The following is a 21,553-nucleotide window of genomic DNA, read 5'->3' on the forward strand; positions in this document are numbered from 1 at the left end:
CACCACAAGTTATTGAGCTCAGTGCAGGAAATACTGGAGGTAAAGCAACTGGCCTTCCATCTAGTTAAATTAGATGAAGATAATGGTTCCATCTGCCTGTAAAAATCTATGAATGTCTCTTTCCTTTCTCTCTTTTATGGAATAATTTTTAGTAATAAGTTTTGTTCTTTATAAAGCATCAGTTCATCTTAAATTGTTATTGCCATGATCATGATTCATTATACAAATCTAAAAAAATAAAATAAAAATAAATCCACTGTTAGTGCTACAGTAATTGCATCAGCAACAGTAGTCAATCTTATCAGTGAAACTACTTTGCATTCGAGGATATTACAAAAGGTGTTTTTATTAGGTACAAATCTATCATCTATTTTAAAAATAAGGTGGAGATGGAAAAAGGATGCATTATAAGTAGGATTTTGGAGAAAATGTCACATTATAATAAAGTTCACTGGATTTTTTCAGAAACTACTCAGGAGGAAGCTTCAACAAGGTAATACATTTAAAGAAAAATATCCAAACACCAGCTTTCCTCTGTTTGTAGGATGGAAAGGGAGAGAGCTGTGGAGATCTCATTGCATTTGCTTTAGTGAATTTGTGAGGCTGAAAGATACTACAGTGCCGACACCTTCTAAAAGATCGATATGGGTGGATAGAAACAAAATGTATTTATAAACAAAGGCATATTATAAAATATTGTTTATAGCTTCAGTTTAGACTGACCATATCTGCTCAAATGTCTGTCATGTACATATTATTACTCCTGGGGGAATTCTGCGACACTGCGCATGTGCAGAATATATGTCCCCTGCAGATTTTTTTGCTTCACCACAGAAAAATGACTTTCTGATGGGGAAGCAAAGGGAACCCACTAGAGCGATCATGCGACCCTCCCCAGCAGTATTTTTTCAGTGACCAGGGCAATCAGTAGAGAGGTAAATCACTGTGGGGCAGAAGGCGGGACTGGGGAAGACCTGGCTGGTGGCTCCTACCCTGTGCTGGGCTCAGCTGCTAGTCCTGGCTAGGCTGGGGAGGACAGGACTTCCTCTTCCCCTGCATGGCAACCAGGGCCGGGTCAGATCCACCCCCAGATTTCTGCCCTGGCTGCAGGAAGCTCTGCAAACTCCCAGTCTCCCTGATTCCTGCACCCATTGCTTCTCAGGTGTACAGTGAGGGATCCCTGTACAGGGAGCTGCACCCCCATGTGCCCAACCCCCATGCATCCAGACCCCCTCATACCCAAACCCTCCCGACGAGCATCGCACTCAAGCTCTATCCTCTCCATGCCCAGACCCCCCCTGCTGAGCCCCAACCACCTTCACGTGGACCGCCCTGCAGAGTCCCATTACCATTGCACCCAACCCCCCCTGACAAGCCACTGTGCATCCAGATTCCACCTGCACCTGGATCCCCCACTGGCTGCCTGCAACCAGGTTGCCCCACACAGAACCCTTTCAACCCATACTAGGATCCCCCCACACTAAGCCTCTCCACACTTGGATCCTGCCTTGCTGAGCCTGCCTGCCCTCACAGAGAGGCAGGGTCCTGGGGTGTTTCTGGGGCAGGCCCGGTCCTTGCGCTGTGTCAAGTTTGGGTGCCGCTTCACTGCTGAGTTTGTGTCCTGTTGTGGGGAAGGGGAGGCAGCTGCACAGTGATCTCCCACCTCTGTGCAGCTAGTGGCCTGTGCTCCCCACTGTCATGCTGGAGCCTCCATATTTATTTGATAAATAAAATTTGCAGACTTTTAAAATATTGTGCGCAGAATTTGTAATTTTTTGGTGCAGAGTGCCTTCAGGAGTAGCATATCCAGGACATATAAGAATAGAAATTAACTTTGAAATATGGCCTATTTAAAATTTTATATCATAAGGAAACAGATTTGTATGTAAACATTTTCATAATATATAATTTTGTGTGTTCTTTGAGGTTTTTGAAAGATGAAAGCTTTCCCTATGTTACAGGCCAGGGCATATCTATAGAATCCGAGATTTTCAATTTAGGGTGAATGGCACAATATTTTGTGGTATGAGAATGAAATGGATGTAATCTGCACGTGCAGTGACAAATTTCATTTTCTTACATTTCATTAAAATCCATAAATCATTGTGCATAACTTTCATAAATCTGTCTCCAAGGGTAGGCCTTCAAAGGTAGATTGAAACCACAGAAGATTCCTGAACCCTTATGAACTTCCCTTACCCGCATATTTTTTACATATTTCTTTTTTAAAGACTAGAACTAGAAGCAGATTTTCATAGATTTTCATGTTGATGGATGCTACTTTTCGTTCATCTTCTGTCCATTTCATTTTCATCTTTGGTTAGATTCATGATGTACGTGATAGAAAAATTATATGAAAAATGATGCATTTCTCATATTCATTGGCATGATGTTACAGGTATAACAAAACATAGTATGATGCACTTTCATATTGCATCAGATATGGCCTGACAGAACATACATTTCTAAAAACATACACTTTTCTTCTGGATTCAGTAACTACTAATTTGGCTTAATTCACATTGAGGCCATTCAAACCATCTGCTGATAATTTAAATCTTTAGATAACTCTCTAACCCATATCTCTGAACAGAAGTATATTTACAGTATTCCTAAAACCACTGCTTAAGCTCCATACATCTCAGTATTTAAGGCAATGAACTGAATGAAAACAGTTCATAACTTTTTACAGCCCCCAAAAGCTCTATAACTAATTAAACACCAAGCTTTAGCAGTACTAGGGACTTTTAAAGGCTTAACTGTATTTCCACTTGATTATTTCTCTTAAAACTATTGCTTACAAAACATTGTTTCATTTCCAATACTTCCTGTTTTCATTGGTTATCCTGAAACCACTTGAAGTGTTTTTAACACCATGAATTGTACATCATAGTTACAATTGCACATCCTGGCATAATTTGCATCTTTTTTTCATCTGTAGAAAATCAGGGTAATTTATTAAAGACTTCAGTTTAATTTGGAAGAACAATGTGGCAATTTCTGTTATCTGTGTAGAAAATATGATCTAATTTGGTGATCATGCAAAAAAAATCTTTATTGGAAAATATGCAAGAAATATGTTGAATATTACAAATCAGGATTAAAAAGAGTTATAATATTTGCGTGTCTTTCTTTTATAATTCAAAATAGGGATATATATTAATTTGTTTATGATGATACATCAGCTATTGATTTCTTCATATGAGGTTATTGAAGTGTGCACAAGAGAGACTACTAGACATTATAAAATCGTTTTATGTGGAAAAAAAGTCTTGACATAATGCCTAAAGTGCAGAGTGTTTCCTCCAGAAATCTCATGCTGAAGGTTTTAGAAATGGTTTTATGAAGTGGTACATGGTTGAACGACAGAGATTCATTTGTGGGGGAGCAGCACTCTGCATACTTCTTGTTTATCTGATGAATTCTTTGGCTAAAAAGAACATCATGTACTTACGTCTGTTAAAATGAAGTGTTTGATATATCCAGGATTCTGTGCTATTTGTGTTTAAAGGATTTAAGATTAGCCAAGTTTCACCCTCATGTTAGGTCTTGCCATTTGAAACAATATGGTTTTTTTTTAATGGAAATGCATAGTAGCAGAAAACATTGTAGTATGAATATTGATATTAGTTATTGTAGTAAAATGAACAACTTAGAATTAAGCAAAAATGTACTCTCTTAATTAAACCATTAGACTGTACTGATTTTTTGTGTTTAGTAAAGTGCTTCTTTTGACTACCAGTAAGCTAAGATCCTAATATATTAATATAGCATGCATCTGTTCTCAGTTGTTGCAGTCACAATACACTAGTATCTATCTTCAAACATTTTTGATCAATAATTCATTTTTTCCTAGTTAAAATGGCAGACAAGCCAAGAAGCTTTTTTAACTAGGGAAAAATTACTACATAGGTTAGTAGTTTAACCTATTGAAATGTTAGAGGATAATGACTGATCCTTTTCTCTTTCTTCTGATTTGGGGGAAAGATTAAAAATTAATTAAGCACTCACATGAGTAAGAGCAGCATTTGCAAATATACTATCTAGGATAAAAATTTACAGGGGCCATCAATCAGTATGAGTCTCACCACAGAGTAATTACTAGCATAGGTCACAAAGAAACCTCACACATCATATAGTATTGTATAGTTACAAAATTTTTTTCTGAAGCAGATAAGTGCCGGTAATATATGGATCAGTGATTTGTTTCAGTATGGCGTATCCCACATATAAAAGAAATTATTACCTGAATGTGGCCTCTGTGTTTACTCCTTCCTCCTGGAGTATACCAGAAAGCACATGAGATTTCCATTCTTCCTCTTTCTCTCTTCTGCTGTGATGGCGGTGGTTGTGGTCTTCTCTTCTCTTTCTTTTCAAAACCTTGGTCTTTTCTTGGCTTCTGTGGCTCTCCTTTCCTGGTTCTCCTCCTTCCTTTCTAATTGCTCTTTCAGTATGTCCTTCAAAAGATCCTCCTCATCTTCTTTCCAACATTTTGTGGGGGTTCCATAGAGCTCTGCCTTTGGTCCCCTTCTCTTGTCCCTTCTATACTTTATGTCTGGGTAATCTTATCTGCAAACACAAATTCAACTACCATCTATGTGCTGACGACTCACAGATCTACCTGTCTCAAATTGGACATGTGTGAGGAACTATGGTATATTGTGATTTTCCAAGCTGTTATGTGGAGTAATAGATTTTTCTTTGGGGGAAATTACAGAAAAATTAGGAAATTATAGCTCCTGACATTTATAAGCATTTATTTTCCTGATCTTAAAAATTGTTTGGTGACTTAAAACTTTTCTTTTCTATAAACATAGATTGATAGAGGATTGAAGAATAAAGAGTTTTCTATTGTCCACCTGCTGACAGCTTTGTCAAAAACTATTAAAAGTATTTTTGGTATCAATATTTTATTTATTTTGAGACATTTTCTGAAATATATTCCTTTCTAAAAGACATGCTGTATTTCAGTCACAAATTACTTATGCCAACAGTGAACATTTATATAGTATGGAGGAATAATTCCCTTCACTGTAGGAATTACTGGGTGAATTTTTGTGGCCTGTATTATGGAAGAGGCCGTGGTATATATTGATAGTGGGAACATATGGGAATTGAGGCTTAGAGAAATTAAGGTAAAAATATCCATAATTTTGGGTGCGCAAATTGAGACACCTATTTCCTGATTTTTCAGAATACATAGCATTATGTAGCACATTATATGTTCAAAGCACAGCTCCCATTGACAGTGAGTCAAGTCAGGCACCCAGAAAATGAGGAACACAGAATTAGTGACCATCTGTGAAAAGCTGGGTTTAAGTGACTTGCTGAGCATCATAGAGGAATTCTGTGGCAGAGGCAGGAATATAATTCATTTCCCCTGGTTTAAGCATGAGACCATAATTTCTCTTGCTACCATCTCCTGCCTCATTCACTACAGACCTTCCAACTTCTGCAGCAAATGAGGCAAGGGTCCTATAGACAAGTCACCTTCAGAACACAACCCCGATTCATCTCCAGAGCAGGTCCACCCTGTGTACTGAATGATGAATGGTTCTATGGAAATGTGACTGTGATCCTGTAATTAAAGACTGTATCATAATAGAAATGCAGCAGGAGGGTTTCCTAACTTTTGAGCACTTGATTTTGCAGCCTTAATAATGTTCTTCTAATGTAGATTTTGATATGTAATTTATTAGGTTTTTTAAAAAGCCAACTGAAAATAAACAAATTACATCATGTTTCATCATAGTGACAACCACATGGTTCATTAGCAGGTTTGGTACCTTTAGATATACTGCATTGACCTTTCCCACTTGAGTTTGTAACAGATAGCAGTAGTAGGTTGTTATCTTGTGTGTGGACCAGCACAAGCGGTAGTTGGAACACTTTGCCAGTGGATTTCACAGAAATTTGCTCACAGCAGAAAAACGGTGAGACTCAAATATCTTGGGTTCCACTACTGGCTCTAGAAAGGAATATGCTTCAGAGGATGCACTCTTCTGGCTGTTTTTCCTGAGGCTTTATCCCTTCTGCCATTTCCCTTCCAACCAGTCCTGTCTCTTCCCTACCACTGACTCTTCATCTGAGTCCCATTTTCTTTATGTAGTGCATTCCCAGTCTCTTTGGCCAGCCAGTCCCAGTGACCACTACAATTCCTAGTCCCCATGCCTTCCAGCCTTGGTCTCTCCGTTATAACTCTTAATCTCAGTTCCCCTTACCAACTCCTTGCTTAGCCATTCCTAGTCTCCCCTGCAACTCCCAATCCCAATTCCCCCACTGCTCCCATCCCAGTCTCTTCTCCCTTCCAGACTTTTGTCCCTTCTGCAAACTATTCAAACAGCTTCCCGCCTGCGTGTCAGCAGTAATGAATCATTGAGAGCACAGGAGAGACAAGCTCCCTGCTCTAAGTTCTGGTGCCTGGTCCTGGCATGTCCTGGAGCAACCAGGAACTGCAATTGGAAGGGAAAGCTCTGCTCAGAGCTGTCCTGGAGTATGCCCTGTGTGCAGATGGAATATTTGGGAACTTAAGCAGCGAAGCTCTATCAAGTCTCTACTAAGCATATGTGAACTGAGATTTTTCAGGAGAATGGCAAAAGTCACATTTTTTTATTTAAAAGAAAAAGAAAAAAGGCTACCCCTGCCAAATTTCAAGTCCCTGTTCCAAAGAGTGGGGATGCTAGAGTTTCTGAAAGAAAAAGTTGCCAGAATTTTTTAACATGGAAAAGACACATTTTTCCTTAACATCGTTCTTGGAAGCAGCTGAACAGTTGTTGCTGACATTTAAAATAAAATAAATAAATGTAAAAAAGCAGCCTCAGGAAGACACATTTCATGGAAACTGTAAGTCCAAATGTTTAAACTTTGGCAACATTATAGGCAACTGAAAACAAGGTCTTATAATGGAAGTGTTGGGCAACCTTAATAAGATTCTATCAGCCAATACTATATTTGAAAATACATTTTAAAGGATTTGAAGTGTTAGGATGTCTCATTTCATTCCCAGTTTTTTTAGCCATAACTTTTCATTTAAAATGTATGAGATAGTCTTTCTTGTTGATGCATGGTAACTTCAGTATCCTGATAAATTCTGTCTTCTGCTTTGCTGAGTCAGTGAGGTGATATTTAAAATTTGTAAAGAATTATGAAATCACTTTATGAGAAGTGAAAGGTTTGTTTTGAAATGTTTATTTCCTTTCATTTAAGACACCCAGTTATTATAGAACAGAGGTCCCGAAACTAGGGGGGCATGGAGGAACTTTTTTGGGGAGTGGGGCCCGGCTGGGTGCAGGCCCGCCCCCAAGGGAGTGCCACCCACATCTGCTCCTGGCCCTGGCCCCGGCTGCCGGTCCTGGCTCCTGGCCAAGGCTCTGCTCCCAATTCCACCCCCAGTTGTGGCCCGAGTCTCTGCCCTCTTACCCCTGTCTGCGTCCCCCCTTCCCGGAGCTGCGGGCCCCCTCCTGGCACTGTGGAGGGGAGGGTAGAGAGGGACAGGACTGAGGGGGGCCGGTGAGGTAAAAAGTTTGGGGACCACTGTTGTAGAATCTCCAAACACAGTTGTTACATAGCTATGACTGAATGGGTGAGATACTAACTTTAATTTAACAAAATCAATAGATTGTGTGAACACCTACCTCCTTACCCTCAAACATCTATCAATCTTTGTCTTGTGTCTAATTGTTACCCTTTTAAATACACAGCTTTTTATTGCCTTATTTGGGTTTTACATTGCAAAAAACCCTATCATTATCTCAGTGACCATGTCATCGTATAGTGAATAGCTATAGGTGGCCTCATTTCCCCCACCCCCATCTGGGTCGGAAACTATGATGGTAGCGTTAATCTTCTTAGTGACACTCCGCACATGAAGAGTGGTGCTCCTATCAACAAATCTATGGTGCCAGATTTGCAAATGCTGTGAATTTGCCCCTTGTTTCTGCATGGCTTTGCATCTGGTGTTAGCTGTGCGAGTACAAGTATATTAAAAGAGAGCTCATACGAGCAGAGGTGAAAGGGAAGTCGCACACACCAGTGGTTTTCAATAGAAACAAAGGAAGCTTAGCTGTATTGACAGAATGCTCTATTTGACAGAAACATCCTTAAAAATGTTGGTGGGAAGAGCTGATGAAAGAAACCAATTCTGAGGCATACAAAAGGTTGTGTGGGGTTCTCTCACCCCTTTATTCTTGAAGAGGATGAAGAAGATTTTGGATTTGCTATGGATTGCTGTGGGTGGAAATGAGCTAATCAATTCTGAAGTCCAATGTTCTGGAGCTGCTGCATTCCTTTACAAAGAGAAAAGACAGTACAACAAAATTGAAAGCTCTTCCATAGATCTACTTCTGCTTCTTTAAATAAAATGAAAATAAACATGTATATTGTGTATATATATATTTGTAAGAGGAACAGTAGGTTATTCTGAATATATGCCATGTAAAAAAGTACATCAAACTTATGAGATACTGTTTACTTGAATTTGTGTAGTGGATATCCTGAAACAAAACAGTAAGAAAACAGCAAATCTGGTAGTCCTTTCAGCATTGAGCTACTTACTGTATCAATCACTGTGCATTACTATCTAAAGTCACCAAATTAGAAATAAATATAGCTGAGATACTAACTATTTTTGCTTAATTACTTTTCATGTTCTGAATATATTTTATAGTTTGTCCGTGTTTTTATCTTCTAAACTGTAGCTTGCTAAACTTTCTCTCTCTCTCGTCTACCCTTAAACATTGACTTTTTATGTTCATGAACAGACCCATTTTCTATTGAAAAGCCTACATTCGTTATAGACAGTTTAAATAAAAGCCCACTACCCTAAATTATATGAAAGGCAGACTACTTCATTTCAGAACAAATAAATTATAGATGATGATGAAGTGTGAGTCTACATTTGTAAGGAGTAAATTTATTCTCATATCTGATCACATCCCAGATATAAGTGTAAGGACTTGTCACATGGGTGAGATGCTTCCAGTTTCTTTTCTTTCTACAAAAGCCAACAGCCCACAGGCATTAGAAATATTTACCAGCGCTAAACACTTTCCCACAGATGTTTCACTTGCATGATTTTCCTCTTCTAATAAGGTGCATAGGCAACGTCATGCAGTTCATTCACTTTCTGAAAAGTCAGTAAGCTCCAGTTATTTCAGATATGTGTTAATTGTCCCTACTAACCAGGAAAAGGAGGAGATAATCATCACAAACAAATAAAAACTAATCTTAAAAAAAAGATTTTTCTTCTAGTAGTATCCCTATGGGTGCTCCACTCTAAGTGCAGTAGCACCCCCTGTTCCCTTCATCAGGGATTTCTCATAGCAATGTCCGTTTGACCTGTGCATGCATGTTAATCAGTCTTGTGCCCCCCCCATTGTCATATAATGCTGCACAGATGAACCTCCCCTAGTTCTTTCCCAACTGCCTCAGCCTGAGACAGAGCTCTAGCAGTCGTTCTTTTGAGATCTCAACTCTAATTCTCTTTACTCATAGTTAGCATTAGTGTTAGTTTTTTCTATAATCAGTAGTTGCTTTTATATGAGACACTTTTTCTTTTACTTTTCTACATACTGTTTAGATAGACTTCAGATAGTTTGACATTATTCTGTCTGAGAGGTGATGACTGGTTCTCCTGGCTTCAAGCACTGTTTGTCATGCTGGGAAGTGATCCTGGTCAGCAACAGACATTCCTGCGGTATCTGCTGCCTTGGGGAGTCTCACGTTGTACAAAAGTGTAATTTTTTGTCTGGCATTAAAATCAAGAGCCAGGAAAAATAGAGAAACAAAGCTTCACCTCCTTATGATGGAGAGCTTTCTACGTCTGGCCTCAGATCCAGGCCAAGGGGCCCCCCTGTACCTCGATCCCCAAGCAAGTTGACTGAGAACCCCAGTTAGAGTACAGGACTCCTCTCACAAGGCCTCGAAAGAATGTGCCCCAAGTTCGCCAGGTAGAGATTCTACCACTAAAAAGCAGAGGTCATCAGTTCCCTCAGCTACCCTGGCACCACTGGCTCTCCAATCAGGTATCGATGAGACGCCCAGTTCCTCTAATACCCAGGGCACAGATAGACCACAAGGTGGCAAGGCTATGGCCCTGGAGAGACTCTTGGTACTTTCACCAGATCGAGGCAGCAGGAAGCCTTGGTAGCAAAGAAGCCCACTCGGGCTCCGACTATGCCTCCCTCAAAGCGCATGAGACCTTTCTCACCGTCAACAGCCACGCCATCCTCCGAGTACCTAAAGATTGCGGTATCGTCAGCGCCCTCAGCCATGACTGCTCTGGCATAGTCGTCAGCCTTGGTACCAGTGCCCCTTATGGTATTGCAAGAGTTCCATGTTCCCTAGGACCTGGTTGTATCTGAGACTCCTGACTCTCCGCTCCTAGGCTCTGATGTGCTCTCAGTACTGAGGACATCCTGATCACCTGAGGTTCGCCAGGTACCAATTATTGCATCTCAGATCTCCCCAGGCGCTCCACCATTCTTCAGTGAACTTGAGGAAGAAGATTCTGTTGAGGACTTCACCTCGGTTTCACAAAGTATTGGTCCAGGGCTGCTCTCCTCACTCCTTCAGAGGTCCCTTCCCAGAGGCTTCTGGTGAAGCTGCCACTGCTCATGGCTCACAATTACCACCAACACCTCGCTGATATGAGCACTCTTCGGTGCCTCCTCCTTTGCCGTAATGGAACCCTTGAGTAACTTATTGCCAACAATTCTCCAGAGCATCCAGTGCTACCACCCATAGAGAGGAACAACCAGCATCACCTGCTCCCCCCAGGAGACGTGACCCTCAAGAGGAATCTTTTGAGGAGCAAGAGTCTAGAGCTGATGAAGAGGTTTCGTCTGTAGTCAACATCTCTTCATCTCTGGATGTAGTCATGCCTGCTACCCCTTCCCTGGCAGATGATTTTAAATAATCAAGAGAGTAGCAGACTCCTTGCGGATTCCACTCAAGGAGGTTACAGAGTCTCCTCATAAGCTGCTCGATATCCTTCACTTACTTTTATCAGCCCATATGGCCTTACCTGTCAATGATGCTCTTTTAGATCCAGCAAAGATAATTTGGCACACTCCAGCTTCTATTCCACTGACATGGATAAGAGCAGACAAGGAGTGCTACATCCCAGCAAAGGACTCAGTTTTTATTTTTCCATCCCTCACCTAGTTCCTTGGTAGTGGATGCAGTGAATGAACGTGATAAAGACCACAAGCGCTTTGATCTACTAGGAAGAAAGCCCTACTCTTCGGCATTCGTCCAGTTTAGCACTGCCAATTATCAGGCTTTGATGGCAAGGTATAACCATGTCAGCTACTTCAGATTAGCCTCCTTCATTGACTACCTACTGGTGGAACACAGGGAGCAGTTTCAAGCCATTGTTGTGGAGGGCCAACTGCTGGCCAGGACAACCTTGCAAGCCTCCCTTGATGCTGGTGACATCGCCGCTCATTCGATCACCATAGTGATGGTAATAGGAAGAGACTCCTTGTTCCAGCTCTCCAATTTCACTAAGGAGGTTCAGACCACAGTTAAGGATCTTTCTTTTGATGGGTCTAAGTTGTTCGCAGATACTACACCTGAGTCTCTACGAACACTGAAGGATTCTAGAGCAACTTTGCATTCTCTTCGCATTTACACCCCTACATTCAAGACAAGCTAAGCAAATCTCAGATACCCCAGAGTCTCACCCCATCCAATTCCTTCTCTCCCAGAGGGCATATGAGCCATACCAAAGAAGACAGAGGTTTCAGAGAAGGAAATCATCCACTTCTCAGCCTCCCGCCTCGCACCTGTCTACCTCCAAGCAGCAATTTTGATGTGTTGGTCCTCATCCTCTTCCATTGCACCAATTCACCAGCCTTCATTCCACCGGCAACCACCTTCACACTACAAATGAGCCTGGGAGTTGATCACTACGGACAAGTGGGTCTTGGAGATCGTCTCCACAGGTTACACTTTACTTCACTTCCACCAATGAACCTCCTTTCCTCGTCCCGCTTCAGGGACCCCTCCCATGAGAGCATGCTTCATCAAGAAATAGGCGTTCTCTTGCACTTGGGAGTTATAGAACTAGTCCCCATGCAGCCAGGAGGGAAGGGGTTTTATTCAGGTTACTTCCTGATACCAAAAAAAGTGGAGATTGGAGAGCCATCCTAGATCTGAGACTACACAGTGCCTATGTAAATGTGCAGAAATTCAAAATTGTGACTCACAGCTTTAATTCGCTCACTAGAGCAAGAAAATTGGTTTTCAGCCCCTGACCTTGAAGATGGGTATTTCCACATCACTGTCCACCCATCCCACAAATGATTCGTCCATTTTATTGTTGGCTTGGACCACTTCCAATATCGTGTACTCCCCTTTGGTCTATCATCCATTCTGAGGGTCTTTTCGAAGGTCATGTTGGTGTCGCAGGACAGCTCTGCAGAAAAGGTATTTTAGTATTCCCTTACCTGGATGATTGGTTGCTAAAAGGCTGCTCCCTGGAGCTGACGTCTCAGGCAACTTCCAAGGCCACAGACCTCTTCCGCCAATTGGGCCTGCGACTCAACATACAAAAATCCATCTTGACCCTAGTACAGACCCTAGAGTTTATAGGGACACATCTCAGTTCAATCACAGAGAGAGCCTACCTTCCTTGGCACAGGTTTGTGGCTCATTTCTACATAGCAAACATGGTTCAGCTCAGCCCACAAACCACAGTCAGGAACTGCATTCAATTACTAGGGCACATAGCGGCCACCACCTTCATGACGGAACATGCCAGACTTCGAATGCACTGCCTCCAAAGATGGTTCAGAACTATTTTTTCACCCACTAGACACAGTCTAGATATGCTTCTTTCCATACCTGTCTTCGTGAAACAGTCCCTCAGCTGGTGGCAGGACTGTCACAACCTGTGCACAGGAGTTCCATTCACATTTCTCCCCCAATGGTCATTGCAATGATGAATGCCTCTCTGCTAAGGTGGGACACTAAGGTGGGACATCTAGACACTTGTACGATCTAAGGCAAGTGGATGTTGCCAGAGACCATGCTACATATCAATCTCCTGGAGCTCAGCGTATCAGATACACCTGTCTCCAATTCCTATCACTAATCAAGGACAAACACATACATATAATGACTGACGATATATCATTAATGTTTTACATCAACAGCCAGGGACAAGCGAGATCCCCTTCCCTTTGTACTGAGGCCATCAGATTCTGGAAGTGGTACATACAGAATCACGTTACTATCACAGCTGCCTATCTCCCGTACATTCAGAATGTGACTGCGGTCATGCTCAGCATACATTTCTTTCAAGACCCCGAGTGGGAAATAGATACCAACATATTACATCATATATTTCACCAATATACCCCGTAGATAGATTTGTTTGCCGCGGAGGCAAACAAGAAATGCATCCACTTCTGTATCACCAATCCTTAGGGGACGCTTGTCACCTTTAGTGGTCGTCAGCCCTACTAATACTTTCCCACCGACACCCTGAATAGCCAAAGTTATGCTCAAAATAAAGAAGGACAGATCCAGAGTCATCTTAATAGATCTGACCTGTTGCAGGCAAACGTAGTATCCTTATTTGATACAGCTGTCTGTATGCCCACAGATCACTCTCTGCACTGCTCCCTATCGCCTGTCCCAAGAGTGCAGGAAGATTTTTCATCCCAATCTTGCGATGTTTTGTCTCAAAGCCTGGTTAGTCGATGGCTCACGGTAATGGAGATAACCTGCTCAGAGGATATAAAAAGAGTGCTATTACACAGCAGGAAACAGTCTACTTGCTACACCTATTCTCAAAATGGCAGTTGATCACAGACCACTTTCACCGATGACCGCATCGCTTCCAGATATACTAGATTACACCTTGCCTCTGAAAACCTCCGGTCTGCCATCCACCTGGCTTTAATTCCCGCACTAGAGCTTTTCAACCCCCAATAGAGGGCTATTCCATCTTTACCCAACCCAACACCAGCAAGGTTCCTCAGAGGGTCGGGGAACCTCTATCCAGTGGTCCAATGTCCTTCCCCAGGTAGGACCTCAACCTGGTCCTTAAATGCCTCACAAGACTACCCGTAAAACCTCTGGCTACTTGCTAATTGCTCCATTATCAATGAAGAAAGTATTGCTGGCAGCCATCATGTCGGTGCAAGGGGTTGGTGAAACAGGGACCCTGATGGCATACGCTCCCCTCCTCCCCCCCCACAGTTTTTTTTAAATACAAGGTCAGGCTGTGACCTCACCCCAAGTTCTTACCTAAGTTCTCTTCTGAATTCCATCTCAGTCAGCCCATTCACTTACCTATCTCCTATCCGAAATCACATCTGAATCCCTAGGATGCACTGCTGCATATCCTGAATGTCAGGAGAGCTCTGGCCTTCTATCTAGACAGAACGAAACCCTTCAGAAAGGTCAACACGTTATTCGTCTCGATAGCAGACAGATCAAAGGGGTCGGTAATCTCGAACCAGAGACTTACACATTTCAGACTGCATTAACTCCTGTTACCAGTCTCATAACAATGAGCTACCCTTACTCACATACATCCATTCTGTAAGGTCTGTTGCCACTTTCACGGCCTTCCTCAAAAACATACTGATCATCAAAATCTGTAAAGCCACTACATGGGCTTCTGTACATACATTCTTTGAATATTATGCATTAACTCACAAGTCCACCTCTGATACAGTGTGCAGCACAGCTATACTTTCTGCCGTACTGGATTGAAGTCTGAAGCCCCCTCCATCTTAATGGGTACCTCTCAGTAGTCACCTAGAGTGAAGCACCTATAAGGACACTACTCGAGGAAGAAGAAATGGTTACTCACTCTGTGCAGTAGCTATGGTTCTTCGGGATGTGTGTCTCTATGGGTGCTCAACTACCTGCCCTCTTTCCTCTCTGCTTCAGAGTTTTCTGCCATGAGGCTTTATGGTAAAAAAAGAACAGGGGGCAGTTCGACCATGTAGCACTATATGACAATGAGACAGGGAACAAGATTAACACACATGTGCAGGATGAATGGACACTGCTTTGAGAAATCTCTGACCAAGGGCACGGGGGGCACTAGTGTATCTCGAATGGAGCACCCATATGAGGACACATCTCAAAGAACCACAGTTACTGCACAGGGTGAGTAACCATTTCTTTGCCCCAAAGTTGTGCTTCTTGGCTTCTCTACTATAAGTCCCCATTTTGTGATGTCAGTTCTACCAAGGAATCCCTGGTAAGATACATAGCCAGCTAATAAGAGCTCAGATACTATAAAGGACAGGGTTTCATCACATGGTGTGGCCTTCAAAGCTTCTTCATTACTTTACATTCATATTACTAAAACAGAAACTTTGAAAACCCTGATGACATAAATAAAATGGCACATATGCAGAGATTTCAGCCTAAAGATTTGTTCCGGAGTGTTTCTTTTGCTTGATAGCCCTTGAAAGAAGGTTACCATGTAGGATTTTTTTCTGAATATTCTTATTTAAATGCTGAGTAGTAAAACAGTTAATAAACTTGACTTACATTTTAGTTATAAGTGTAATAGCTGAAAAATAATAGTCATCATTACTGTATTGTCTTTTCAAAATAACAGTTTTTTTATTTTTATACACAGGCCACGGAAACCCTTTTTCGAATGGGAGTAGCAAGAGGAGCCATTACACCTTTAAGGCATGGAGAAGTAAGATTGAATGTCTGGTTTTTGCATATATGGTGTAAAGTTTTATTTATTTTTAATTTAATATTTTGTAAATTCTTAGGATATATATTCAGATAACTAAAGAGTTGATAGTCTTATGGATAATATGTCTGTCTGCTTTTACGGTTTGTTGCAAATGAGTAGAGAGCCCAGATGCTGTGCCTTGGGGAAAGGCATGTTCTTTATATTTCATTTTACATTGAATCATGATGCAGCGCTGTAATCTAGGTGACTCACTGGAGGATACTTCTAGCCCTGATGATTCTCTGCTGAACGTTCTGAGGAGGGAACAGGGTCCTGAGAAATTAACATGAGTTTGGGTTTTAGAAGTTCCTGATTCTGCGAATGGGTGGCTACGGGCAAACCACTTCATCTTTTTGTCTTTGTTTCTTTCCTACGTCACAGGAATATTATGAGGGTTAATTAGTTAATGATTGTGAAGTACTTTGAACATGTAAAGTATATTGTTCATATCTGCTTGTGTCTGTATGGGATGGTTTTTTTGTTTGTCCTTTGGGTTGACATACATGGAGACACTATTATTTGCATTCTGCTGATTAAGTAACTCTCAGTTCCATGGAAAATACTATACTCAGTTATGGTATTTTTCAGTAATGATCCAAACTACATCTTGAAACTATTGTGAGTTGTAGTATTTTGGGTCATTACTCTAGAAAACTCAAGTGTATTGTTATGGCTGTCTGATTTCATCATGTTATGTGTTGATTTTAAATGCAAAATGTTTGTCTAGTTGACCCAGCTCTTGCAGTACATTGCCAATCATATTATAGCATATATTCTCTTTCTGTGCTATTGAAATTAGCTTAATTTCTCCCCATTTAAGTGGAGTAGAGTACCTGTGGATCGGAACAAAGGTTTCTGTTTCCCTGGCCCAGTTTCTTTATCTTGAGATCCTATTTTGCCATAGCTTTTCTTTGATCGTAGGTTTAACTGTTCTGAACATGGGGTCCTTTATGCTTTTTCTATACTGCCCTTCACCCTTCTCCACAATTAGTCATGGGTGTGTCTACAGTTCAGGATAGAGGGGTAATTTCCAGCTCAAGGAGACATATCTGGGCTACCGCTGGTCAAGTTTATGTGCTAAAAGTAGAAGTGTAGCTGTAGCAGCATGTGCAAGGGGCGGGGCTAGCTGCCCAAGTGTATACCTAGCATCTCAGATGAGATTGTACTCAGGGCAGCTAGCCCCTCACGCTACCACAGCTACACTTCTATTTTTAGCACACTAGCTCAATCAGAGGTAATGCGGGTATGCCTCCTTGATCTGGAAAGTATACCTCCATCTTGAAGTGCAGATATACCCTAAGAGATATGATGCGCTCTCCAGCAGGATGCTATGTATGGAATATATGCAACACTTCCAACTTCTCTCCACCTCTTCGAAGAGGGTGTCTTGAGAGAGATGATCTCTGGGTGTTTTTTGTGATAGCACAGAGCGCAGTACACTAGAGTGTTCATTCGGGCTTAATTAGTTATATGTGGTAGAACGAATGTTGCACTAATACGAGTAAAGTAGAAATGTGGTTTGCTTGAAATGATCCATGTGGATTGTGGAGAATTCATGTTGCTTTTTAAAGAGTTATTAACTAAATCTTGCAGTTTTATAAAGTGGACTAATACAAACAATTATATCTTTTTATGAGCATTACGGTGGTAATACGAATGTCAGTCCTAAACCACTTCCTCTGATACTACTATTTTTATCTTGTTGATTCTTAAAAAAAAGTCCTATTGCAATGTTACATTCACAGATCACAGACCAATGTAGAGCAGGAAATCTTTTGAGCCATTTACCTTCTCCTAAAATTACTCCACGGAAAACTAGTAGTTCAGGCATTACAGTGGGCAGCCAGGAAGTCTGTATTGATGGGTATTTGGCTTTTGCTGCTCTTCCAGTTCTGAATGTTTGTTTTTCTTGAACTATCTGCTTATTCTGTGCTTTATGAATAAGATTATTGTTCCTATGTGGTTTTAGTATCCTTCTGTTTGAATTGAAATTGTTCCTGCTTCCCAATTTCCCAGCAACTTCTTCTTCTATTATCAGACTCTCCAAAGCATTGATGTCTCATAGACATTTATGCTAGGACAGGGACTGTGAATTGAATAGCCATACTGTCAATTTATATATCACACTAAAAATGTTTGATCTATTATTGTCACTTGTAATACCTAAGTTGACTATAACTAAGATTAGAGGAAAAACATTTTTTTCCAGTTTACTTAGAGCTGTTGACAGCCCTTTTGTGAAAAGCCATTTTCCCTGTTTCCTCTGTTGTTTGTGACTGTCTTTCACAAAACTGGAAAGAGAAACATATTTGTAAATAAAAAAAAGAATGTGATTCTGAACCCTCAAATACTGGCTTTGGGAATTTAGGCAGATATAGTACCTTAAAATGCTTTAAACACAGTTTTTGAAATTGCCTAGATTCCGAGTTGCCTGTGTCTCTTTCTTGGTGGAGAAAACCTCTGATATGCCTGATTTTGTGAGGGAAATTAAATCTCAGCCCTAATCAATGCAGGCAAATATATGTGAATTGCCACTGTGCTTCCTCTTATCTGTGTGACTTTGCTTGATCCTCCTTTATTTGATGGATGAATAAAACCACCATGTCAAAGACTAGAGACAGGGAACATATAATTTAAGTATGAATGTGCCCAATAGTTTTAAGGGTGAGCATTAATTGAGTGAGTGAAAATTGAGCTTCAGGTGACCAGTTACATTGAGGATTTTCTATACACTTATTTTTGTGGGAAATCTTCAGACATTTCCAGCTTGAAGCTTTAGTTGCACTTCCACTTGGCTGCTGGGCTTTGCCTATACTTTGAATTCATCAGTTAGTCATCAGCAACTGATTAGCAGCACTGGTGCAAACCCCAGAAATAAACAAGGAAAGATGTGATTTGCATTATCTAAGTTTCATTGAAAGTCAATAGGATTTATGCTTTTAAGGCCCAGATACACAAAGGTATTTAGGTACCTAACTCCTAATGACTTCAGTGGGAGTTAAGTGAGAATCTGGGCCTAAGTCACTTTTGAAAATGGGATTTGGGCTTCTAAGTCATTTAGGTGCTTTAATTTTTTTATTCTGTAGTCGCCTTGAAAGTCAGTGAGACTTAGGCACCTTTGAAAATTTTACGCAAAGTCTTATGTATTACGCAATATAACCAGCTTCCAGAAGTGAGCCAAACAATATTACAGCCCGGTTCATTTTGAAGTTCAGAGACTGCCTATTCACTGAAGTCAAATAATATTAAACAATACAATTTAAATATTTTCCTTTTGATTATGCAGTACTGATAGCTGGTAGTACATTTTTTTGAGAAATTGGGATTCAGAGGGAGAAAAGAAGAGGATAGAATGGACAAGACAAACTTAAATAGAAACCTGTAAAATCTTAGGGCAATATGCAGCTGCTAGATTGTTTGCTGCCAAATAATGAAAACAGACCAATGGACCACGTCTGGAAAATGCATATATGAGAGGATACTTTTAAATGACATGCAAATGAAGGTCAATTGCTATCTTACAAAGTAGCTACATTTTCAACAAATGTTCAGTACATTTTTCACATGGGCAGGGGAGGGGGTTGTGGCCCGGCCCCCACCTCCTATTCGCCCCCCCTTCTCCCGCGGACTCCTGCCCCATCCACACTCCCTGACTGCCCCCGGACCCCCATCCCTAACTGCCCCCTGCAGACCAATCCATCCCCTCCTCTCATTCCTGACTGCCCCTCTGGGACCCCTGCCCCATCCAACCACCCCTTCTCCCTGACCACCCCCGGACCCCTTGCCCCTAACTGCCCCCCCGACGCCACATCCAACCTCTCCTCTCATTCCTGACTGCCCCTCCGGGACCCCGCCCCATCCAACTACCCCTCCTTCTTGACTGCCCCCCCAGGACCCCTGCCTCCATTCAATCCCCTGTTCCCGTCCCTACTCCTATCCACACCCCCGCCCTCTGACCACCACCCCGAACTCCCCTGCCCTCTATCCAACCCCTTCCATCCTGCTCCCTGCCCCCTTAACGTGCTGTCTGGAGCACCGGTGGCTGGCAGTGCTACAGCCGCGCTGCCTGGCCATGCTGCCGCCGCCACCACACAGCACAGAGCACCGGGTCAGGCCAGGCTCTGCAGCTGCACTGCCCCAGGAGCTCACAGCCCCGCAGCCCAGAGCATTGCGCTGGCAGCAGAGCGAGGGGGGACAGCAGTGGAGGGGCCGGGGGACAGCCTCCCGGGGCAGGAGCTCAGGGGCCGGGCAGAAGGGTCCCGTGGGCCGTAGTTTGCCCACCTCTGGTATAATTGAAACTGTTTTTTAGGTACAAAGGTATTTTTTGTCTCTCTGAGCTAGTAGTTTTTCCAGAAATCCTGGTTTGTGTACACTCGCATAATTTTCTTCAAAGTATCCTCGCTCATGTTGAGCCTCTTGCTGTCTTGGAGGTAGTCCAACTTTGAAAATAAATGCTCTCCATGAATAAATCCAGAGGGTATGCTCAAGGCTTGCTGTGCTATTTTGCTGAAGTTGGGATGTGTGTCTTGATGATTGTTCCAAAAACCACATCCAGTTTCACATGGTCAGGGTTAGGTATGTTCATGTAAGTAGTAAATTCCTCTTTCAGATTTGAAATTTCATTTTTAGTGGCAAATGGTTGAAATATTCTGGGATAACGGTTGCTGTAAAATTCACCTTGAGGAAGGGGTGCAACACCTGGATGACATTCCATAAAGAATCTTCGACACCAAACACTTCAGGGTTCAGATTATGGGCCACAGTCGTCTTCCATTTCTTGCTGAGCATTGTACGAAGATTTTGAATGCTTTCTTGGTTCATTGGATTTCCAGAACAGTTGGGTTTTCTCGTCATATGTTTGTCCTGCAGCTTTTGTGCTCAATTTAGCTGAGATTTTGGTCGTCAGGATAAGGTAAAGGCTGTATTGGCAAACGTATTGGCAGTAGTCGAAGAAAACTCCAGTGTTTTCTGTGTGTCACGCAGTGATTCTAAGTTTTTCAACAATGAACATTTCCTTAGTGCGCAGAATCTGGCAGTCATTTTGGTTATTTACTAGTCTCTTCTGAGTTTCTTCTTTAGAACCAGCAAACTCAGGATGATCTAGGAGACACATTAGCCCATTCCACGTTTTGTTTACATGACAGGCAACGAAGTACAAGCTCATCCACTGATGTGCCACATTTGAGGTAACTGATCTGCAGTTGGCTCTGCAATCATCTCTCACTGTGCAAATCAAAGCCTTCAACTTGTTCACAAAATGGCCCGGAATCCAATGATGCAGAGTTTCACATCTTTCATTTCTTCTGTAGCAGTAGCTGCTGACAGCTCAATGTTAATCAGATGAACAAGACAGGTAATACATAGCAGCTCCAGTTTGTGATTGATTTTAATTTCCCATGTGAACTTAGCCAGGTAGGAAACAGAATCTTTGTTAGTTGTGGCCACATTTTTCCAAATTAGTTGGTACATCTCAAACATGTCAATTATTGCTGTGTCGAGAAAGTGTCAGTCAGCAGACAGGATGACTGTCACATCAGCACAAAATAATGTGAGTTTACTTGCTTTGAAATAAAAAAACAAAAACAAAAGGCCAAGAATCGGGATATTCCAAAGCATTAGGAGATTTGTCAAAAATCAGATGAGACAATTAGTTGCATCAGTTTAGATAGTAAAGCATTATCATTTTCTTTCAGACGCTTACGCAAACGAGCATTAGGAAGCGTTTTTGCTGCTGGACGGTATTGTTACACAAAGTCACCAATACGCCCCTCTGCAGTTAACAGTGGTTGTCCAGTGAAACAAAGAGTGAACACAAATTCATTGACACAATCATGC

The 21,553-nt window shown here is 41.7% G+C and overlaps 1 protein-coding gene across 2 annotated transcripts in view; it reads left to right on the plus strand.

Moving 5' to 3' along the window:
- The window catches only part of TMEM135 (transmembrane protein 135), a 371,662-nt gene that overhangs the window by 152,253 nt on the left and 197,856 nt on the right, over window positions 1–21,553 (plus strand). Inside the window, exon 5 of one of the 2 annotated variants that reach the window (XM_007068579.4) lies at window positions 15,611–15,676. The exons of the other annotated variant lie outside the window; for it this stretch is intronic. Coding sequence (XP_007068641.1) covers window positions 15,611–15,676 — 66 coding nt within the window. The remainder of the gene's footprint in view (window positions 1–15,610; window positions 15,677–21,553) is intronic. 2 annotated transcript variants of the gene reach the window in all.

This window comes from Chelonia mydas, chromosome 1, assembly GCF_015237465.2.
Source record: "Chelonia mydas isolate rCheMyd1 chromosome 1, rCheMyd1.pri.v2, whole genome shotgun sequence".
NCBI lineage: Eukaryota > Metazoa > Chordata > Testudines > Cheloniidae > Chelonia > Chelonia mydas.